Genomic DNA, 21,639 nt, shown 5'->3' with positions numbered 1-21,639 from the left:
TTGAGTCTATTAATGCTCTTATACACTAATGTATCATGTATCTCATGTTGAAGATGATCATAAGAGCCTTAGATGACAATTCAAGTGGCTCAAATAATACAAAAGTTTTAACAAAATAATGAATGTAAGTGCCTATATAAAATGCCTTAAAATCCTCAAAAAATTGGCCCCATTCATTGGTTGCCTTACTGCAACCTCTTTCTTGCATTTTTTAAAGAAAAGAAGGGATGAGTCAAAATAATATTGTTATTATTAATATATATATATATATATATATATATATATATATATATATGTATATATATATATATATATATATATATATATATATATATATATATATATATATATATATATATATATATACTATATATATATATATATATATATATATATATACAATTTTATTTTTTATTTATTTTATTGTGGTAATACTTATTATCCCAGAGTCTAGATGTCTTAAACGTGGCTAAGTATTCCTAGTAAGTGTTATTATGAGCATAAGTGAAATATTACACAGCTGTTTCTACATTATGATGAAATTATATATATATATATTTAAGTGTGTAATTATTTTGATGTTTAAATTATTTTGTCTCAGCTTAATATACAGAGACAACTATACTATAAGTGAGATATATTTAAGTTGATTTCCCCAAAACGTATAAACACTGTGGTGCTACTGACCAGTCTGACCAGCCTGCAACATTTACTCAAAGATGTGAGTTTGGGGCAGGACTATCCATTTGTCCAACCAACGCAAGACATGGTAAGTTGTTTGAACACTCATCACTTTTGCAATTCTGATACCAGTGGTTAAATGTCTAAAAATTATTTTAGTCTCAGATTGGTTGAGCTCTGCTGTGTTTTCCCCCTGTGCTGTGTTACATATACAGCAGACACAGGTGAGAGCAGTCAGAATGGAGGGAAAGTCGTCACCCTGAAGGATGCTAACTACAACCTGTCACTTGCGTGGAGCTCTTTATTATAATGTGTCCACACTGACCACTTTTCTGAAAAGTCTCTCTATACAGAAGCCAGGAGAGTAAATGTTGCCTCTCTCTTAAATCCTTTGGGCTCTTTCCTCATTTTATGTCTCCCATGATTTCAGATATCTGAAAGCATGGCTTGCCATATAGTGCAATTTTTTTCCACAGAGTCAAATACCAAATACTTGCCCTATAACAACAACAACTGAACCATGTAATTGAGTTGCTTCAATGCCTCTTAGCCATGCTCTAAATAGACTAAACAATGTGCAATAAACTGAGAGGAAACATACCAACACTCCTATAGGCACAGATATACAAAGAGATATGTATCTTGCAAGTAGCTCATGTGGAAAAAAAAATATCATGACCAGTAGAAAAAAGTGTAACCTCCTGCAGACCCTTCAGACCACTGTTTAGTTGAAGATTAAAGCTATTATGGTAAATAGGTCAGACACTGGTGGAATCCAAATGCACTTGGCTAACATATTATTAGTAACTTTAAAATAATGTCGTAAAGTATGAAATTAAATCTGAATGCTTCTGTGGAATCCAGTAGTCCATTGACAAAAAGCTAAATTTGAGTGTTGCCTTAGAGCTGCAGTGGATTTGCTTTGTCCTGGAGCTCATTGGTGCAGCCAATATAAAATGTGCCGTTGTCACGGCAAATAAAACATTTAAAAAAGTAATAAATAAGTATAATACACTGCATGACAGATCTTGTGATTGTGATGTCCTGTGATTTTGGGATTTGATTCATGTCATTTTATGCAAACTACGTCATAGGGATAATAAAGAAATTACACTTTTAATGTAAAAAAAAGGGAAAAAATGCCTTATAGTCAATCTGAGATGCCTTAGATGTCTATTTAACAGATATCTAAATTATGTATACAGATATTATACATAATAACTGGAGGGGGGCATTTTGTACTAGTATGCTTAAATACCAAGTATCTACAGAGCTAATAAATGTACTTCATTTCTGCTTTCTCACCTATCTTGCAAGTTTTGCAGCAAAAAAATGGGAGGGGGGCTTGTTCATAATGTGGCCTTTACCTTTCTCTTGTCAGGCTGATCTTTGGCTGTGTTGGACAGCGCTTGCTGAGAGCAAAGAGCTTGCGAACTATCTTGATAGCTTTGCCAAGCACCACCTTAGTGCTCGCTTCCAGCATACCATAGCGTCTCTGCAGGACCAGATCTGACGTCCAGAACTTTAAGATGGCGGAGGTGTTTAAAAACTGGTCCGTTGGCAATTTCTTGAGAAAGGACTTGAACTCATCTGAAAAAAATACAGAAAGACAGAGACAAAGGTTATTGTGGTGTGAAACTTTGGAGAGAGGGAATATACTCTATTGAGCTGTTATAAGCTTTGAATCTAGTGAGATGAGAGAACATGAGATTGGTTCATGATATGAGCACATTAGAGGGAATATGTATATGAATTATTGAGCGGCTGACTGTGGGTGTTATAAAAATGTGCTAGTGACAATAACTGTGAAATGTGATGGTGTAAAACATATTCAAATAATATAATTGATTAATCCTATAAAAACAATTTATTCAATCCATGTATTCAATATTCTATGAACCTCAAAAGAATCATAAACATCTGTGCACCTTTAAAATCATTCATTCTTAAAAGGGGAAAAAGTGTTTACAGTGTCTATTCAAACACACTTAAACCACAAACAAATACATCTGAATACTAATGAGATCACCTTGCACATTTTTAGCAAAATTGACAAACACCTTCCATTGCAAATGTTATACAAGCTGGAACAGCAAAACATTAGGGGCATTATTAAATTTGAATTGTATACAGTAGAAACCCATCTGAATTCCAAAGGCCACTTAAAAAAGTAATTAGCATTTCTCAAAGCTGAGAAACATGAAGACATTTGTGTAAAGCTTAAGAAATCCAATCCCTGGTGTTTCTCCTTGTGAGGCTATGAAGAAGAGACTCTACTGGTGTCCCAGGCCATTAGAATGTGCAATGTGCACCCCTGATGTCCCAGACCATTACATTGGGCAATGATCCTTTGAACACTGAGCCCAGAGGCTCCCACTGATAAGACTAAATCAGAGGAATAACATTAGCATTGGCTCAGACTGTCACTTAAGCTCAGTTGAACTGCTGTTCAGCTCTTTCAATGTCCCTGTTCCCAAGACATATTTTTCTTCTGTCATTTCATCTATGCGTGTGTCTCCATTTGACTCTAAAATAGGGCTGTAACTAACGATATTTTGATAATTAATTAATCTAACTATTATTAGAACTATTATTCGACTATTCGCTGATTATTGCAATAATTAATAACTATCTTTTAACCAATTATTCAGCTAGTGCCTGAATTAAAATGTTGTATTAAATGAGCTTACTAACAATAAAGAGGACACAATTATCTTTTAAAAATACCTCTGTGTCATGGGGTCGTGTTTCTGTCTGCGGGAGAGAGAGAGAGCGGTAAGGCTTGTCACCTGGTTTGTAATTATCTCTAACACCTGTGTCTTTTTGTAGTGATACGGAGAGAGACATTTAAAAGGGACGCCAAGTGTCGAGTGAGGGAGAGAGAGTGGATCCAGAGAGCTCCACAGACGGAGTGTGTTATTGTTTATGTATATTTACGTTTCTACGGCGGTGACCGTCGTACGTTCAGCATAAAAATTAAACAGCTGATTTCAAACCTGCTTCGCCTTCTCCTGACTCCTCCATTGCTTAACGAATGTGTTCACAACCTCTTAATGGCATTCACTGAATTAAAGGGAAACATTAATTTTTATTAAGTTTAATTCAGTGGATCATATTGTTATCAAGTGTTTTTGTCTTGTTTTGCATTTCAAATTGTCTAAAAATGCTTAAAACAAGATGCATTTAATTGAGAAGCAACATATAATAAATTTAGACTTGCTTTAAGATAATATATCTTCAATATAAGTGTATTTTGCTTATAAGTGTATTTTTTCACTTGAATAAACTTCTACAAGAGCAGTAAAGACAAAATATACTTATATTCAAGATCTATTCTCTAAAAGCAAGTCTAAATATCTTATATGCTACTTCTCAGTTGAATGCACCTTTTCTTAAAGGATTTTTAGATATTTAAAAATATTTATATTTTTTATATCATATTCAACATCCTCAGTTAATTTTTTTTTTTTCAAATGTACGTTGTTTTAAAGGAGTTTTAGATATTTATATTGAAAAACTAGCCAAAACAAAAACAAATAAAAAGTATTTTGTTGCAGTGTATAATGGGACGAAGACAACCCTCTTTCAACTTTCTGTTCACTTCAATCTATCTTTAACAAAAAAAAACAAAAAAAAACACAGCAACAACAAGGCTGGGTCTACCTCCTCCCCGGGCACTGCTTGTAGGTTCACCACCTGATGCCTGAAAGGGGCTGTAGGAACCTTGGGCACATAGCCTGGTCGGGGTCTTAGGATCACGTAAGAGTCCTCTGGACATAACTCCAGGCGGGTATCGCTAACAGAGAATGCCTACAGGTCCCCAACCCTCTTGTCAGACATGAGTGCAGTCAGGAGGGTGGCCTTCAATGAGACTGCCTTTAGCTCAACTGACTCTAGGGGCTCAAATGGGGCTCTCCGATGGCCCAGAAGAACTATGGAGAGGTCCCATGAGGGGAAGAGGCACAGCCTAAGACGGTTCAGCCTCCTGGTGCCTCTCAGGAACCTGATGATCAGGTCATGCTTCCCTAGGGACTTACCATCCACCATCTTGTGGTGTGCCACTATAGAGGCTACATGCACCATCAATGTGGAGGGGGACAGCTGCCCCTACATCCTCTCGTGCAGGAAGGAAAGCACTGAACCAACTGCACATCTCTGGGGTTCTTCGCCTCGGGAAGGACACCAACTTGTGAATAAACATCACTTCACGGTATACAGCTGCCTCATAGAGGGAGCCCTGGCCTGAGTGATCATGTCTACCACCAAAGTCCTCCCTCTGGGGAATTCGCCAGGGAGAGGCTGTCATGAGGAGCGAGGTCCGAGAACCAAGTCTGGGTGGGCCAGTATGGCGCCACAAGGATGACCTGTTCCTCGTCCTCCCTGACTTTGCACAAGGTCTGTGCATGAAGGCTCACTGGAGGGAAAGCATATTTGCGAGGGGAGCCTACGTTAGAGAATACCAGAGCGGGCAGTGAAAGGATTCCTGGGAAGCAAAAAGGTCTACCTGTGCCTTGCTGAATCAACTCCAAATCAGCTGGACGACCTGGGGGTGGAGTCTCCAATTTTCCCTGAGCAACACCTTCTGTGACAGCACATCCACTGTGGTGTTGAGGTTGCCCGGGATGTGAGCTGACTCAAGAGGAGGAGACGGTGGGTGAGTTGGGACATGCAACACGAGACGCCTTGGTAGTTTATATACGCTACTGTCGCTATGTTGTCTTTCCGGACCAACACATGCTTGCCCTGGATCAAAGGCTAAAGCCTCCACAGAGTGAGCAGTATTGCCAGCAACTTGAGGCAGTTGATCTGCCAACAAAGTCACGGTCCTGTCCAGGAACCGGCGGCGCCATGCCCATTGCACACAGTGCCCCAGCCTAGCTTGGAAGTGGCTGTCGTAACCACAACGTATCTGAACACTTGCTGAAGGTGAACACCTGCCCAGCAGAAATACAAGGTCTGTCCAAGGGCTGAAACAGTGGAAGCAGATACAGTGGAGGCAGTGATGGCCATGTATGCCGTGGCACCATGCCCATCTCGGGACTCGAGTCTTAAGCCAATACTGAAGCGGTCTCATATGCATCAACCCGAGTGGCAAGACCGCCGCCGACGGCACCAAATGTCCCATGAGCCTCTGAAAGTGTTTCAGTGGAAACGCTGTTCTCTGCCTGAATGAATACTGGCAGTTCAGTACCGACTGTGCGCACTCGCTCGTAAGGTGTGCTATTATCGATGCTGAGTCTAACTCCATGCCAAAAAAACACATTCTGAACCGTCGAGCGCTTGCTCTTTTCCCAGTTGACCCAAAGCCCCAAACGGCTGAGGTGCCTCTGAATATCAGGTCCCTGTGTGCACACAACAGGTCACGAGAGTGAGCTAGAATCAGCCAGTCATCGAGGTAGTTGAGGATGCGAATACCCACTTCCTTTAGCAGGGCAAGGGCTGCCTCCACGACTTTCCTGAAGATGCGAGGTGACAGGGACAGGCCGAAGGGTAGAACCTTGTACTGATATGCACGGCCCTCAAAAGAAAACCGTATTAAGGGTCTGTGTTGAGGTAGAACTGAGACGTTGAAGTACGCATCCTTCAGGTCTACCACTGAGAACCAATCTTGATGCTGGACACACCTCAAAATGCGTTTCTGCATCAGCATCCTGAACGGAAGTCTGTCCAAGATTGGCCGCCACCCAATGCCTTTCTTTGACACGATGAAGTGAGGGCTGTTTCCTCATCTCAGCTGGAGGGACAGGCTCTATAGTGTCCTTCTCCCTCAGGAGTGGGATCTCTGCACATAGGGCGGCGGCGTACTCATCCTTCACAGAGGTGAAGCAGATGTCGCTGAACCGGGGCGGGCGCCTGGCAAACTGAATCGCGTAGTCAAGTCTGATAGTCCTGGCCAGCCATTGCAACGGGTTGGTGAGCACTATCCACGTATACAAGCTCCAGGCAAGGGGCACTAAGGGGATAATCACGTCTGCCATACCTGGAGGTGCGTCCTCACAACAGGTGGGAGCAGAAGACGCCACAACGAGGAGCCTTGCTTAGTCTCGAGGTCGTGGCTGCACTGAGGAGAACCTCAAAGCACTTACCTCTCTCCATGCACCTGGCATAGGGCGGGTCAGCGACAGAGGAGGGTCTTTTTGGCCATCCTCATAACTTGTCACAACCGGCTGGCCGGGGGTATGAGTGTGGTGTGCCCTGGCCGCGAATGCTTGGTGTCCGTGATACAACCAGCCGTACACACCTGCTGTGTGACCCAAGGAGAGAGGAAACCACTCTTTTTTTGACAATGTGGGTACGGGTTGCGGTGAACACAAAACAAAAGGAAACAATAGTTTCTCCTCCAGGCCCTCCACTGGGGGACGATGTGGTCTCCAAGGTTCCGGCGGACATCTTCCTCCTCAGGTTGTCCATCTCAGGGGCACTTAGGAACCTTCCTCTGGGTCTTAGAGCCTGACCATGAGGTGGGGGGCATCAGCTTCCTGCGGGGTCTCTACGCCGGGGCCGAGGATTTGGCTCGGGCTGATGCAGAGCCGCCTGGGCTTTCGCCACTGCAGGGGGACACCCTCGGCGAGCAGATGGGGTACGTGATAATTAGCCATGCTGGGGCAAGATATAGTGTATCGCCTCAATGTGCTCTTCACCGCCGAGAACTGCTGGGAAAATTCCTCATTTGAGAGATGCCGTTTAGTGCAGCATTAACGTGGGTGGGATTATAGGCTGATCATCATAGTTGCGCCGCCTCTACTGCCGTGACATCATCTTAAACACGACACAAAAACTGACCAAAACAATAACACAACCACTAGCTGTTAGCTACTAGCTCATTGTGCTGCATAAAGCAGTTGTTGCATGGTGATTTTACACAAGTGTAACAGTTAAATTGCCCTGGTTGTTTTAGAAGCAAGCTTCCAGTAGCTGGTCAACTAAATAAAGTGAAGCTTTCAAGCAGAGTATATAGTAAACATAACAAAACATACCATTCTCCATCGTGGATCAATGCCAGTCCAAGGCACTCTCCCTCCCATTGCTCGGCCAGTTTAGATAGCATCCATTTGGTCGAACCACTTCCACTTTTCCTTGATGGTTCTGTAGTTGCATTTAAGTTGTTTTTAACTTTTCCCTACACTGTTGGTAGGTCCGGTGGCAGCCGTGTGCAGCCAACAGCTGATACACTTACATTTACATTTACATTTATGCATTTGGCAGACGCTTTTATCCAAAGCGACTTACAGTGCACTTATTACAGGGACAATCCCCCCGGAGCAACCTGGAGTTAAGTGCCTTGCTCAAGGACACAATGGTGGTAGCAGTGGGGCTCAAACCTACAACCTTCTGCTTAACAGTTATGTGATTTAGCCCACTACACCACCACTCCACTTCCTGAGAGACTTTTTCGTTTCGCTCATTGTTAACGAGTGAACCATCTGCAGCTCGTTTGTTGACCAACCCGCTGCTCTACATATGTCTGCCAGGGAGGTGCCCCTGGCCAGTGCCCACGAGGATGGGTGTGATTAAATGGTGTCCACCACCCAGTGGGAAAGCCTCTGTTTGGATACAGCGTTCCCTTTCCGCTGTCCACCAAAGCAGACAAAGAGCTGCTCAAAACGTCTAAAGCTCTGCGTGCGGTCCAAGTAGGTACACAAAGCACATACTGGACACCGCAATGAAGGGGCTGGGTCGGCCTCCTCCCAGGGGAGTGCTTAGGTTCTCTACCTGGTCTCTGAAGGGCGTGGTAGGAACCTTGGGCACGTAGCCCGGTCGCGGTCTTAGGATCTCGTGTGTGTCTGCCGGACCGAACTCCAGGCAAGTGTCGCTAACAGAGAACGCTTGCAGGTCCCCGACCCTCTTGATGGAGGCGAGGGCAATCAGCAGGGCAGTCTTTAGAGAGAGGGCCCTGAGTCCAACTGATTATAGCAGCTCGAAGGGGGGTCACTGAAGGTCTGCGAGGACCACTGAGAGATCCCAAGAGGGGAACAGGCTTGGCCGGGAAGGATTTAACCTCTGGTCGCCTCTTAGGAACCCGATGATTAAGTCGTGCTTACCCAAAGACTTGCCGTGTAATCACAGCCCAGGCACACAAGGCAGCTTTTATGACCGTCAGAGGTGGGGAGAAATCAACCGCATCAAATAAACTACACAGAGGCGGAACGACATCTCTAAAAAGACGCATCCTGAAAATACGTTCAACGCCAGCTGTGTATTTGCTCTTTTAGAGGAACTAACTCTTTTAGAGAAAATAACTATTTTAACTGCGCTGTCAAAGCGCCCAGGGGCAAACTGCACTGCCGTGCAGAGAAGGAGAAAGCCACTGAAGTGCGCCATATATCCAACCTAATGCATTATGAACCAATAATAAACAAAATTAGAAATCAACATTAACCAAGATTAATAAATGCTGTAAATACTTATGATTCATTGTTAGTTCATGATACCTAATGGATTTGCTATTATTAACAAATAAAATGTTATACATAAACAATAAAAATTATTTGTTAATCTTAGATCATATCAAATTATAAATATACAATTTTCCATAGTTCATGTCTGTTCATAATGCATTAACTAATGTTAACAAAAACAATGTTTAATGCATTATTGTTTGTCGACTGAACAAACAAAAATGCTATTAAAGCTTAAATGCTTATTTATTGTTGTTTCATGTTCATGTTCATTGCATTGACTAATGTTAATGTATACAAACTTATTGTAAAATGTTACCTATTCACTGAGAGAAAAATAGATGTATATAGATTTAATACATGCCCAAAAATGTACTAGTTAAGTATCTATTCTAGACTATTAAAATGTTTATATTAATAATGAAATGTATAATGTCTAACATTCATCAAAACTCTTTTGGGGTGGTTTTTGTTTTATGTTTTATGGTTTTGCTTTCTGAGTTATTATTAATTATTTAGTATTTTCATGGCTATATTGTCAACAAAAGCTTTGGATGTCAATGAGTAAAATTGTGATAATGGAGATGAAAACGAAAAAATACTACTGCTCCTACTACCAAAACTACTAACAAGTACAGGTGCAACTCTAGTTAATCAGTTTGGTCATTTTATTTGTCTTTTCCTCAAATAACACAGATGCCTTTCTTTGTCTTGTGTATTTATCCCAACGTGTCTGTGGCAGCGGGGGCGTGGTCAAGCGTCCGCCCTTAGCGAGAGAAAGCAGTAAGGGCGCTTCCATCTGATCTAAATTATGTCTAACACCTGTCTCTAACTACAGTGATCACAAGGAGAGCGGCATAAAAGAGTCACACCACCAGCAGACCAGAAGAGTGAGTCTGGGTCTTTGAGTATTGTGAAGGCGTATTGTGAATGCTTTTTTGTAAGTTACTCAATTAAACTGCTTACCAGAGTTGAAGAAACCTGGTTCCCTGTGTCCTTGCTTTTACGATAAAAAATGTGTGGCTTTTTTTTTTTTTTAATGCCTTCACAGTCATAGTGCTTGAATGATTTAATTCAGTGTCATTTCATTTTACAATAATTGTGTCCAGATTATTCTGTTTCTGGGCAGATGCTTTATCACTCCTTGATTCTCAGATCCGCAGCACACTTGCTTTCAGTATGTGATTACAAAAAAGAAAAGCATTTAATATGTACATTTAAATTCATAACATAAATCTACATGGGCTAAAATCAGGGTTGTGGTATGGAAATGTAACCAAATAAAACTATAGTAATTCATTCTGTACCCAATCATAACAAACCAGAAAGCAATGACCTTTCTCACAGACCAACATAATGCAGCACTGCTTTTATGAGACTTTATCAGTCTCTCTCTCTTTCTCTCTCTACTTCTCTTCTTTTTTTACTTTCACTGTTTACAGTCAAATCTTCTCTTCATCTTATCCCCATTTCATTATCTCTCCCTTGCCCACATTCTCCTGGAATGGAGATCTCATTATTCACAGCACATTTAGAGCATTTAAGACTACTTTTCTTTCTCTTTCTACTTTTTTTCTTCTTCTGGCATTTATGACTTTATGTTCAAATTTATGGACAATTTTGCCCTTCCTAAAAATGTCAGATAGAAGGATGAGGTTATTTTCCACAAAACACATTCTCATTTTGTATGTTAGCACTTCAAATATCTATGAATAAGGAGAAATGGGGACTTACTGCTGCCTATGGATGTTCAATTAGTTTCACAACAAGGACTTAACTGCATTCAGTTGTATTCTTCAGAGAAACTTCACCTTTTGTAACTCAACACAATTGAGTCTTCTTTTGTCCCTTTAAAGGCACACATATCACGGATTCCTTGCAAATATAGCACAGGTCATGGCTTGCAATTCTCAAATGTGTTTGTTCAGAATAAGATCACTCTAATGAGCAAGTGTACATGGTGGGTTTAACATCACCATGAGACAACGACAGCCCCTTCTGGGGATCGTGGCAGAGGGAGGGGAAACACATATACATTTAGTTTACTTGCAACAATGGATCTGTAATGTCTTATGTTGTATTGTGTGTTGCATCTCCACATGGTTTGTACTTTGGAAGTACAAAGGAAACCTGGAGAAAAGGAAAGCAATGCTGTCTGCTGATGAAACTCTAGAAAACTGGATTCTTAGTTTATTCCCGAAGTACTGAACTATTGCAGAGTATCATCAAAGATGTAATGTCCTCCATGACAAGAAAGTTTGAAAACCTGTCAATAAAAGTACAGTAGTTGCTTAAAAAAAAAAAACTAATGAATGAATGAACTACACAGGGAAAAACACAAATGCATTTTGAGTGTATTTTGAATGAAGATTTCACCTAACATCCTAAATAGTCTTCCGCAGATTATTTGAATTAAACTGGATATTCTGTCATCATCTACCATTATTTATGTTTTCCAGAACTTGTATGACATATCACAATAAAGGAGTTACCTTTAAAGGTAAAAGCTATTTTCCATACATTGAAAATGCTAAGTGATCACTGGCTGTTAAGTTTAGTTGCAATTTTGCTTGTTTTATATAGTTGACATTTGAATTGAGGTCCATCATTCTCATCCATGGACTGGACTACCACTAGTGTAAAAAAAATCTTCCCCCCTCATCATATTAAAGTATAACCTGGCACATGTCTAATGATATATTTACAAAAAGAAGGCATTGTGGCCATAATACTGCTTTGAAAGAAAACAGAAAAGCTTTTTAAGACTAAGTGAACAAAGCTGTCTGTACTATCTGTCAATGTTCCTCTTTATCACAAATATTAATTTTTAAATTGCCTCTTAGACTTTGGCTAAATGGATTCACTTTTTGGGGCATAAAGCATTTGCTTGGGTGATCAGCCTTTTCTATGCATTTCACAGACGTTTAACCGAGCCAAGCGTGCCTACAGGTAGGACATGTTTTTTTTTAATTTATTTTGGTAATTATGTAAAACATCAGCAAGCAGAGGCACTAAGTAACTTTAACTTCCAAAATCAGAATCAGAAAACAGAAGCAGGCCAAACACAGTCTTATTCTTTTCATCAGATGCCAATAAGACTCGCAAATTCATTATACCAGTAATGAACTGCTTTGCATCTAAATAGCAGGAAATATACAGTAATTATCACTCCCGAACTCCACAGAAGTTTCATTTAATGCAAAGTAAGATACAAGAGGCTCTGCAGTGTAACCACATCTTTTTTAAATATTTGATTTAATTAAATTCCTTTATTACTATTACAAGGCTCTCTGGAATAGTATACTCTGATTGGTGAATCACATCACGCTGCAGTCAATTATTTCTTTGTACCTTAGCTGCATAATTAAACTGTATATTTGACCATTTTCCTAACAACCAATTCATGTGTCTGCCGTCCCCAACTTCTCACAAAATCTCAAATCAAAATGTTAAATTATGCCAATTTATTGAATAATTTGGTGAGTAGCTATGTAATAAGCAAAATAATTTAAAGTTAGCCAGTCAATATTGCAAAATTAACCCATTCAGAACGATAAAAGATCTCTCTGATTCGTTTTAAGGGTGCTGATCACCTTGGGTTTATTTTGCGATAATGGCCAACTGACTGCATATTATCCTTCATTAGGAAAAAAGATAAACTAGACCAAGGATGTTGAAAACTGAACTTTCTGCCCCTCACCAAACTGTTTTATTTTTTTGCAACAAGAAAGCAGTACACCTGTATAATATATTCAAATGAGTGCTTTTCATGATATCTTCTCTGGACACCCTGTAAAACACACTGTGTGCCGCTGGCCTCTATATGTCTATTATATCTTCTTTTACTTATATTATATATAAGTGGTTTATAATTTTAGAGCAAGCTAAATTTAGTGGCTCCCAGAGGACAGGGCATATTTCACAGATTAATCAAAGGACAGGTAGCAACATGGTGCTGAATTATGGCCTGTCTGGAGAAGCTGAGAAGCTTAGTGACAGACATCTTGCAGTGTTTGAATGAAATGATCTGTTAATCAGTCCACTGGGCCACAGAGATAATTTCCCCCATAAAGTTGTTTAATTCATAATTTTGTGAGATTTATGGTGTCACATCGCCATGGCAACAAAGTTGTAAAATTTGATGAAGCATTACTCAAAAAAAGTTTAGCTAGTTTGTTCTTCACTAAATTCATGTTAACACCAGGGACTAAAAAATGTTCAAGGAATGAAAATAAAAAATGAAAACAAACTACATTTTTGCAGAACGTAACCCAAAATGGGAATCAAGTTGCTTTCGATTGGAGTGAATACATTATTTTAAAATTTTGCTAACTGGTTAATAACTGGTTAATTTGTTCTGATAATTTTTCCATGAAACCAAAGGGTGTGTAAAGGGATCAATGGAAAGGAGGAGGCGAGAACCGGCTTTTCAACATAAATAACGGTTTAATAATAAACTGAAACTTTAACAGACAAACACGCACACATGACGGACATGTCCGTAAACTATCTCTCTCTCCCGCACGATCCTCTGCAGTCGACCTTTATCCCTCTCGAAGGCTTTATTAGCCTAATACGGGACTGGATGTGTAGGATCACGACCCGGCCCCGCCCTCCGCCCTGCCACAGGGTTTATCACAGTAAATTTCAGAATAACACCACTTCCTGTTGCCCGAACAAATTAGGCTTCTCTCTTTTAAGTAGAACATACGCATGCACTTTGATTCTGGAGGACACATCTAGTTAAAAAAAAAACTATGTTAATAAAATAAAAATCATGGGTAACATAAGGTTACTTTTAATCCAAATGTGCCGACGCAGTTTGTGCATGTATGAAGGAGATTTTGTCTATTAATTGATTTTAGGTGACCAAATTATGATTTGAAATATTTGTCTGGAGTTATTTAATTTTAAGAATACATTAATTGAAAAGACATTACTTTATATAGGCTACTAAATACTATGCTTGATATATTTCTATCCTGAAAATTTCAATCATTTTTGCTTTATTTGAGTGAGGATAGTCCCTAATTTTGAGCTTGTTTTTCCAAAATACGTAGAGCCTTTTGAGAACTGGAAACACTGTAATTGGCATATCACCAGGCCTTAGAGCAAATTATTGTCATTTTAAAAAGAACATTATTAACTGTTCTTTTATTTCATTCTAACCGGTTACCATTTGGAAAGGAGGTTGCAGAACATCACAACCAGAACGAAAAAATATTGTTTCTGCTCAGAACAAACGGAAATTATAAAAATATTTAGATTTCAGTCCCTGATTAACACACTTGTTTACGTCTTTTGGCTATACTTTTGAAACAATGTGTTTTTTTTTGTTGTTGTTTTTTTTATGGTAACGGATTGGCCCCATTCACTTTCATAGGAAGTTCCTTGTGTAACCCAGATTTAGCTTTTTCTATTATAAGAGGAGGGACGAAGTCAAAATCAACATTATATAAATCAACATTGTGGTAATCAACATTATGCCATGAATGCCATCTATTGAGCTTAACTTGTATTTAACCTGGGATATTCTTTTAATGTCACAATTTACCCCATATAGTGTGACCGCACAAAACCTGAACACATTTTGAAGAACTGTATCTTTTTTTTTCAGGGAAATAACAGTGGAGCTGTTCAGTAGCATTATTGAAGTCAAGACTTTAATGTATATGCCTATACATAAAATTACTTTAAAAAATAAACCTACCCTGAAAAAATATTCAATGGACTAAAGATTGTGACACAAGGCCCAGCCTGCTTTATTTGATTTGTATATAAATAGAATACAAAAGCTTGTTATTTTGGGGGGTACATTCAGTATGAAACAATCCAGGGAAAAAATATATTTTAAAGCGAAAAACAAATAAACGAGAAATACAAAATCTATCTTTAAATGATAAACAAGAAATGTTAGGCAAGCAATACTATAATGCATAGCTAGTAACCTGTTGAAGCAGTCGGTTGCATTTTAGAATAAGAATGAACCAACCTTGGAGCTCGTCTCTGATAAAATACTGTTTCCAACACTTCTGCTGTCATCAGAGCTTCAACGCATACACTGAAATATAGTCCTCACTCTCCTTTGCTGTTGGTGAAACCCAGAGCTATAAATACAGGGCTTTTATCCATACAGTCTTAGTGCTGTGCTATGTGACTGCTGCTTATTGTACTCCGGTGGGTGCTTTCAACAAGGCCAAGCTGTTTTGTAGAGGTCTCAGCCTCCAAAATCTCATAAAGGTGATCAATCCTTACTAAGACAGTAATTTTTGCCTATCAATGTCTGGAGAGGAGCATAAAACAGTTAAAATGCTCATCCGTAAGTTGTAAGAGAGGGCATTGCACTATGACATATAGTAAATTTAAAATTATTACGTCAACAGTTGCAAAGCACACACACACACACACACACACACACAAAAGGTAGAAAGAGAAAACATGATTATGGTGAATTGCAGAGCACTCTTTCCATTAAACATAAAAGCAAGACTTTTTATAGTTTGTATTAAAAGATTTATGTGACATGCTAAAAGCATAAATAACCATTGTACGCTGGGTAGTTATTGCTTAAGTAAAATGATGTTCGTTTTAATCATGTCATGCTTCTAAGTAAGCAGAAATTATAGCAATGCTTGCTTTTCTTTATAGGCCATTACTATGTAGCATTTCAGGCCCCCACATTATTATGAGTTTGAGGTGCACTGGGGCCTGGTCTTAGCTTAAATGGGGCAGCAGGATGAATTGGAATTGGCGTGTGGCTGCAGAATATCTGTAGCTATGCTTCAGAGCCAAATGGACTGGACTGTGAAGTTATACAAGCCATTGCTTTCATCATTAAAGAGAGTAAAATTGCAATATGTGACATTCTCTAAAGGAAAAAAAAGTGTATATATATATTTGCAAAATATAAATGGTTGTGAGTTTAGAAACTAAAGTTAAGTGACCATTTTTTAAGCGGTTGGAGAAATAGTTTGTTGGTAGTTTTTAGCTACAAAGTATTGCACAGTGGGGCTCTGACCTTCCTCATTATTTGTGTTTTTGCTGAATTAATACCAGCAAATGAAAAGTGTACAGAGGTACAGTGTATTTTTATTGACTACAGTCTAATTTAGTGTATACTGTATATTATTTTTAATGTATACAGTCATCTTAGTTTGTGTATACTGTATATTGTACATTATTAGGTGTATATTGTGTTGTGTAACAAGATGTGTAAATTGTGTTATGTGTAAATCAGATTTTTATTGTAATTATCATACTGCTATGTTGCTTGGAACTGCACTAAAGACTTTCACCCACTGTTGCACTTGTGTATATGGTTGAGTGATAATAAAGGGATTTGTTTTGATTTGAGAAACATTGGTTCCAAATTTTCATGTACCTTGAAATTAAACTAATTTTGCCAACTTATTGGCAAGAGCCATCACCCATCAGATAGTTTTGCATAAATTCAAATGTGATCACCTTTCCTTGTGGCACTCGGAGACACCAGTTCTAGCCCTAGGGGAACCAGGAAGTAAAGGTGTTCACATATCACACGTGATGTGACTTTTCAATCAATTCGAAATTCACTGACAATTACCTTACAACTAAACACAAACTTGTCAAAGAGGAGCTTATTTTGAATTTTTCAGAGACATCTCATAGCAACCATACTGATCTGACACTGCAACGCTACCATTCCGATAATAAAAAAAGAGAATGCAATTAACTGTGTTTTGAACACCTGTCCCTGCAAAACATTTGCTAAACACATTTTATTATCATTTAATGAAAGAACTTTGACTCATTAATGTATTTATTGAATAAAAGTGAATGCTTGTTACTGACTGTAAACCTGTAACACACACCTGCATCTCCCCGAAACGGGAGTTGAAGATTTCCGCAAGAGTTTCCAAGTTTGAAGTCCGACATAAAGTGTCATTCTGTTGCACTTACCCCAGTGGAATGGTGGAAATTCCAACTCTCTGACTTGAAAGTAATGCTTCACGAATCATCATAGAAACAACAGTAGGTGCATTGCGACTTTCCCCACAGGTGCAAACACTTGGACACACACACACACACCAGGCATGTGGCAGTGGACTCATGCATATACGGCAGGCGAGGGTTTCAAACAGCTAGACAGAGCGTATCTAAATTGAACAGAATACAGCGTCTTCAAAACTGACCTTCAACTTAAAACGCATATTTTAAATCAGATGGTTATGGTAGAGCTAGGGGACTCGAGTCTTTTAGTCCAGCCGAGTCCATGACATTTGTGATGCAATGAAAAAAAATTATATAAATAACAAAAATAAATGAATTAACTATCTCTGCCTGCATGCAGCTGTATTAGCCTCTGAAATCATAGACGTAGCCAAAGTTGTTCCACTGTGTTTAAGCAAACACACACACACACATACGCATGTGCACAGGTACACTGAGCAGACAACCAATATGCTTGAAAGTTACTAAAGAGGCTGCTGTATAACATCGACTACCGGGGTGGCTGGCATGATGAAAACATGAAGACGGGTATGTATCCAATGTCACAGGACCTGAAAACTGGTAAAATATTGTGTGGCATTTTTGCAGCCAAGATGGTGCTCGCATTGCTGTTTCATTGTGGTTTAAAACTTAAAATCAAGAACCACATTGAGTCAAGTCACTCACATCATGTCTTTCACAGTTTACTAAAAACAGCATATCAAAATAAAAAGACATAAAATAGAATCAATATTGGATATTAAGTCTTTTTAGGGATAATATATCTACACATGTAGGCTTCTGTAGTCTCTTGTTGTCAATGCAGTTTGAACTGGTCCATAATAGCTTGATGAATAATACTAAATTAAATTGAATTGACAAATTGAAAATGATGTAGAAATGAAAACGAAATAAATTCTAAACATAATAACCTTGTTTGTAATGACTAACGTATGTAATGTAATGTTTTGAGTGGAGGGGACAAAGCAACAAATATTTGAAATGACAGAACGCAATAAGAATTGTGTCGAAGGACAGTTTTGATTTCAATAACCTAAAGCATTTGTTTTCAATTTAAAACCACATTGAAGTTTGTTCAGCAGGCTTCTACTAATATATATATATATATATGTATGACTTTTCTAAATTTGGCTAATTCGTATGATATTGTGCAACTGCACTCATTTGAATTCCTATGAGTTTCACTACAGCCAATGATGTTGCTTGACATCGCTTCCATCTAATACGCGACAACTGTTTGCTTCTGTCACACACAACAGCTCTTATCATGTTTACACATTCTACTGATTTGTTAAGTTTAGATAAGGGGTTTGGGTAAGAGCATAATATTAATAAGTATGTTCTTAATGCCTCGTGCGTGGAATTCGTGCTTACTTCTGCATTAGACAGCTGGGAATTTGCCCGTGATGAAGACATACAAGTTTATGCAAACAACATCGTGCAAGATCATAAGAAATAGCCAACTGGTAAAATTATGTACGAATTTTCATGAGATCGGTTTGTCTAGTGATGACACCGTATCTCTAAAAATTCAGATTCTTTGAGTCTGCATTGCATGGAAGCTCAGTCTACTCCCACATTAGGGTTCTGACAGCAGTGCGTGACATCATATGTTGGTGAGGCAGCAGTTCAGAATCCCTTATGCTTTCCAGGGACTGCATTTTTATGGATTTACAGGGTAGCTTTATTAAACAAAACTCTCTGCATTGACTGTACAGTTTTTCTGACACATAATTGGTGTCAGGTGAAGAGTAGTTTTCATAGACAATGCCTCAAGGTATTTATGATTGTTGTTGAAAAACAAAACTGTGCACACACTGCTTATGAGATAAACATGCATATTTCATATTTATATATTGTTAGCATGTATAATTTTTCAAGTATTATCCACCATTGTTTCATCTTCGTTTGATTGTAGAAGTTCACCAGGATAGTCCGAGAGTGCAGATGCAAACATGCACAAATGGCTTCATGAAATTAACAGTTGTGTAAATAAATGCTTTAGTGAACACCAATTGCATCTGAATGAGCGCTGACAAGCTGTGTCTTTCTCTTACTGAAATAATTACGATTAAAAAGAGAACCTACATGAAATAATGAATTCCGTCATAAAGCTAGGATAGCTCCTCAATAATCGGATCAAAAGCCTAGGTTTTCTTGGTGAGAACATTGGTGAGATGTTTTAAAATCAATAAAAATACAGATGAGGAGTAAACTATTTTATTCATATGAAATTCTGCACCTGCATTACAATCTACATCTTTATGTAATCCTTCCTCGTGATCATTCAATGTGTTTTCATGAGCTGAATGGGGGGGTCTAACAAATGGTCGATGATTTTTGCAATTACACTTCGTGCCACAGAAATGACACCTTTAACTTTGGTAGTGACATGTTCCTACAGTCTATACATAAATCATTGGCAAAGATGAACTGCCTACATTTTTTCTTTCCGTACGGAGCTGCATTTGAGCATAGAATATATTTAACTCCTGAATTTTCCATATGGCATTGAATTTCTTTTTTCTCATTTGTAGTAGTCAATGATACCAGTAAATGGACTGCTCCGAGTCCCACAGAATGTGATATATGTCTACTTAAACTGATCATCATGCTCATCACAGTGTGAATATGACTACCAGTTAGTCTCATAATGTACTTCTTTTCCTCCGTTGTAAGATCTGAGGAAGCAAATGACCTTGATTTCCCTGCTCTGCGAAAGATGTTGTAACACGTGAATGCTAATACTAGTATTTTGTTTTTTTCTTTGCAAATTTATAATTCAACAGGGCAGTACTGAGCAAGGGAATATCTCCCCTATTCTGTTCCATGGTGATGGACCAGCAATTACACATTACGCCCCACCACTGGTAAAGAGCTAGTGGCAAACCAAATCATAGTGGGGGGAATAAGGGTACGATTCAAGATTTTTGTAGCAACATAAATGGTGTTTGCTGGCCAGTCTTTCATTCTTTTCTTTCTCGTTAAGTTAATCTACGATATTCCTAGCATGCAGTAAGTTAAACTCTGCCGATTCTTACACTGTTCCAGATGTCATTGTGCCAAGGTGACATCAAACTGTCAAGCTGTGATGTTTACATACTAAGTTTCTTATCTTTTTTTGTTTTTATGGATGAAATGCATATTTGACAAAAGAAAATTCAAGCATTTGTGTTAGAATTTGGTTGTGCATGAAACACTTACCAGGCTGTCAACAGATTTCACTCTTTCCACAAAGACTATGACATTACACGTTACATATCACATCGGAAATAGCTGGAAACCACTATTTATTTTCTGCCTGACACATTTTTTTGGTATTTACTGGGTTCAGAGTGACGATTGCCTTATATCTGTGGGTTCTGCTGCCATCACAATTGTTGGATATTGCAAAGGGCATTATTTGATCCTCACAATTACAGTTTTATTGGGTTCACTGGTATCGCCTTGGGGACCAGAAGCTCAGCCTCTGCTGAATAATGCATAAAGCTATCCACAGTAGACACTAGCTGACTGAACAGCATTAGAGTTGTTGTAACATAAAAGCCTGGCACACACTTATTTTATATGGTTAATAAGCTCTCATGAAGATAAATAATGCCCCTAAAATTATAAAATTAAGACAAAATGTTGCCTATTATTGGAAAAGTTCATTTCTGACCAATGTTGGGAATATACTTTCAAATGGAAGTTTTACAGGCTTAAGTTAAAGTTTTTATGATGTAGTCACATTAAGTAGCTACTTAAGGAAGCTCTATATACACACACAAGTGTATATATTATCTGTCACAAAACAGTATTTACATGCACACCAATTCACTGATTGCTACAAAAAAAAAAAAAAAAAAAAATCAGCTTATTCAAAAATGAAGAAAACAGCAAGCAAGAAAACTGTTTACATGAGACTTAAAATTCTCTGATTATTCTCTGCTTTTGACTTCAAAACATAAACAGCCATGCAATCAACACTTTCACGCAGTGGATAAGCTGATGAAAACGTTGTTAAATGTTTTTATATACAGAGCGAAACAGTGGTAATGGATCTTGGTGTGCAGATCGGTTTATGCCTAAATCATTTAGGACCTTACCCCATTAAAGCAAAACCATTGCAGCGTTTATGTGTTCTTACATGTTGTCAGTTTATTAAGCATAATGTCTATAATTGTGAATCTAAACACGCTTTTTTAAGAATTAGCAATTTCAACAGGGTAACGGCATTTAAGATTTAACTTGAACAGATAAATGTACACTTAACACAACAAACAAAACTAAAATACACCATAATATATGTCAAGAAAACATAGTAAGAAACAGCAGCATTTCACTAAATATTTTGCTATTAAATTTTTTTATCACACAACATGACTCATTGCTGAAAAAGGTGGCTTCTTACTGGAAAAACTACAATATTTTGAAAACAGCTAGTTAGTATCATCACTACTTTTAGTAACTCCCCATCAATGAGAGTTTAACAATTAAAAAAGTCTAACTAAAGCAATAATTCCAGACCAAGATAATGTGGTTGTAGATCGGTTCTGTCTAGCATGTGTACACTTCAATCGGGCCTCAA

At 38.5% G+C, this 21,639-nt stretch overlaps 1 protein-coding gene across 1 annotated transcript in view; it reads right to left on the bottom strand.

The window, feature by feature from the left end:
• LOC127644655 (BMP/retinoic acid-inducible neural-specific protein 3-like) overlaps nt 1-21,639 on the bottom strand; it is a 123,236-nt gene that overhangs the window by 5,395 nt on the left and 96,202 nt on the right. The window contains exon 7 of the mRNA XM_052127958.1: nt 2,049-2,271. Coding sequence (XP_051983918.1) covers nt 2,049-2,271 — 223 coding nt within the window. The remainder of the gene's footprint in view (nt 1-2,048; nt 2,272-21,639) is intronic.

This window comes from Xyrauchen texanus, chromosome 6, assembly GCF_025860055.1.
Source record: "Xyrauchen texanus isolate HMW12.3.18 chromosome 6, RBS_HiC_50CHRs, whole genome shotgun sequence".
Lineage (NCBI taxonomy): Eukaryota > Metazoa > Chordata > Actinopteri > Cypriniformes > Catostomidae > Xyrauchen > Xyrauchen texanus.
Note: the sequence above shows the minus strand (reverse complement) of the source record. Positions and strands in the feature narration are given on the sequence as shown.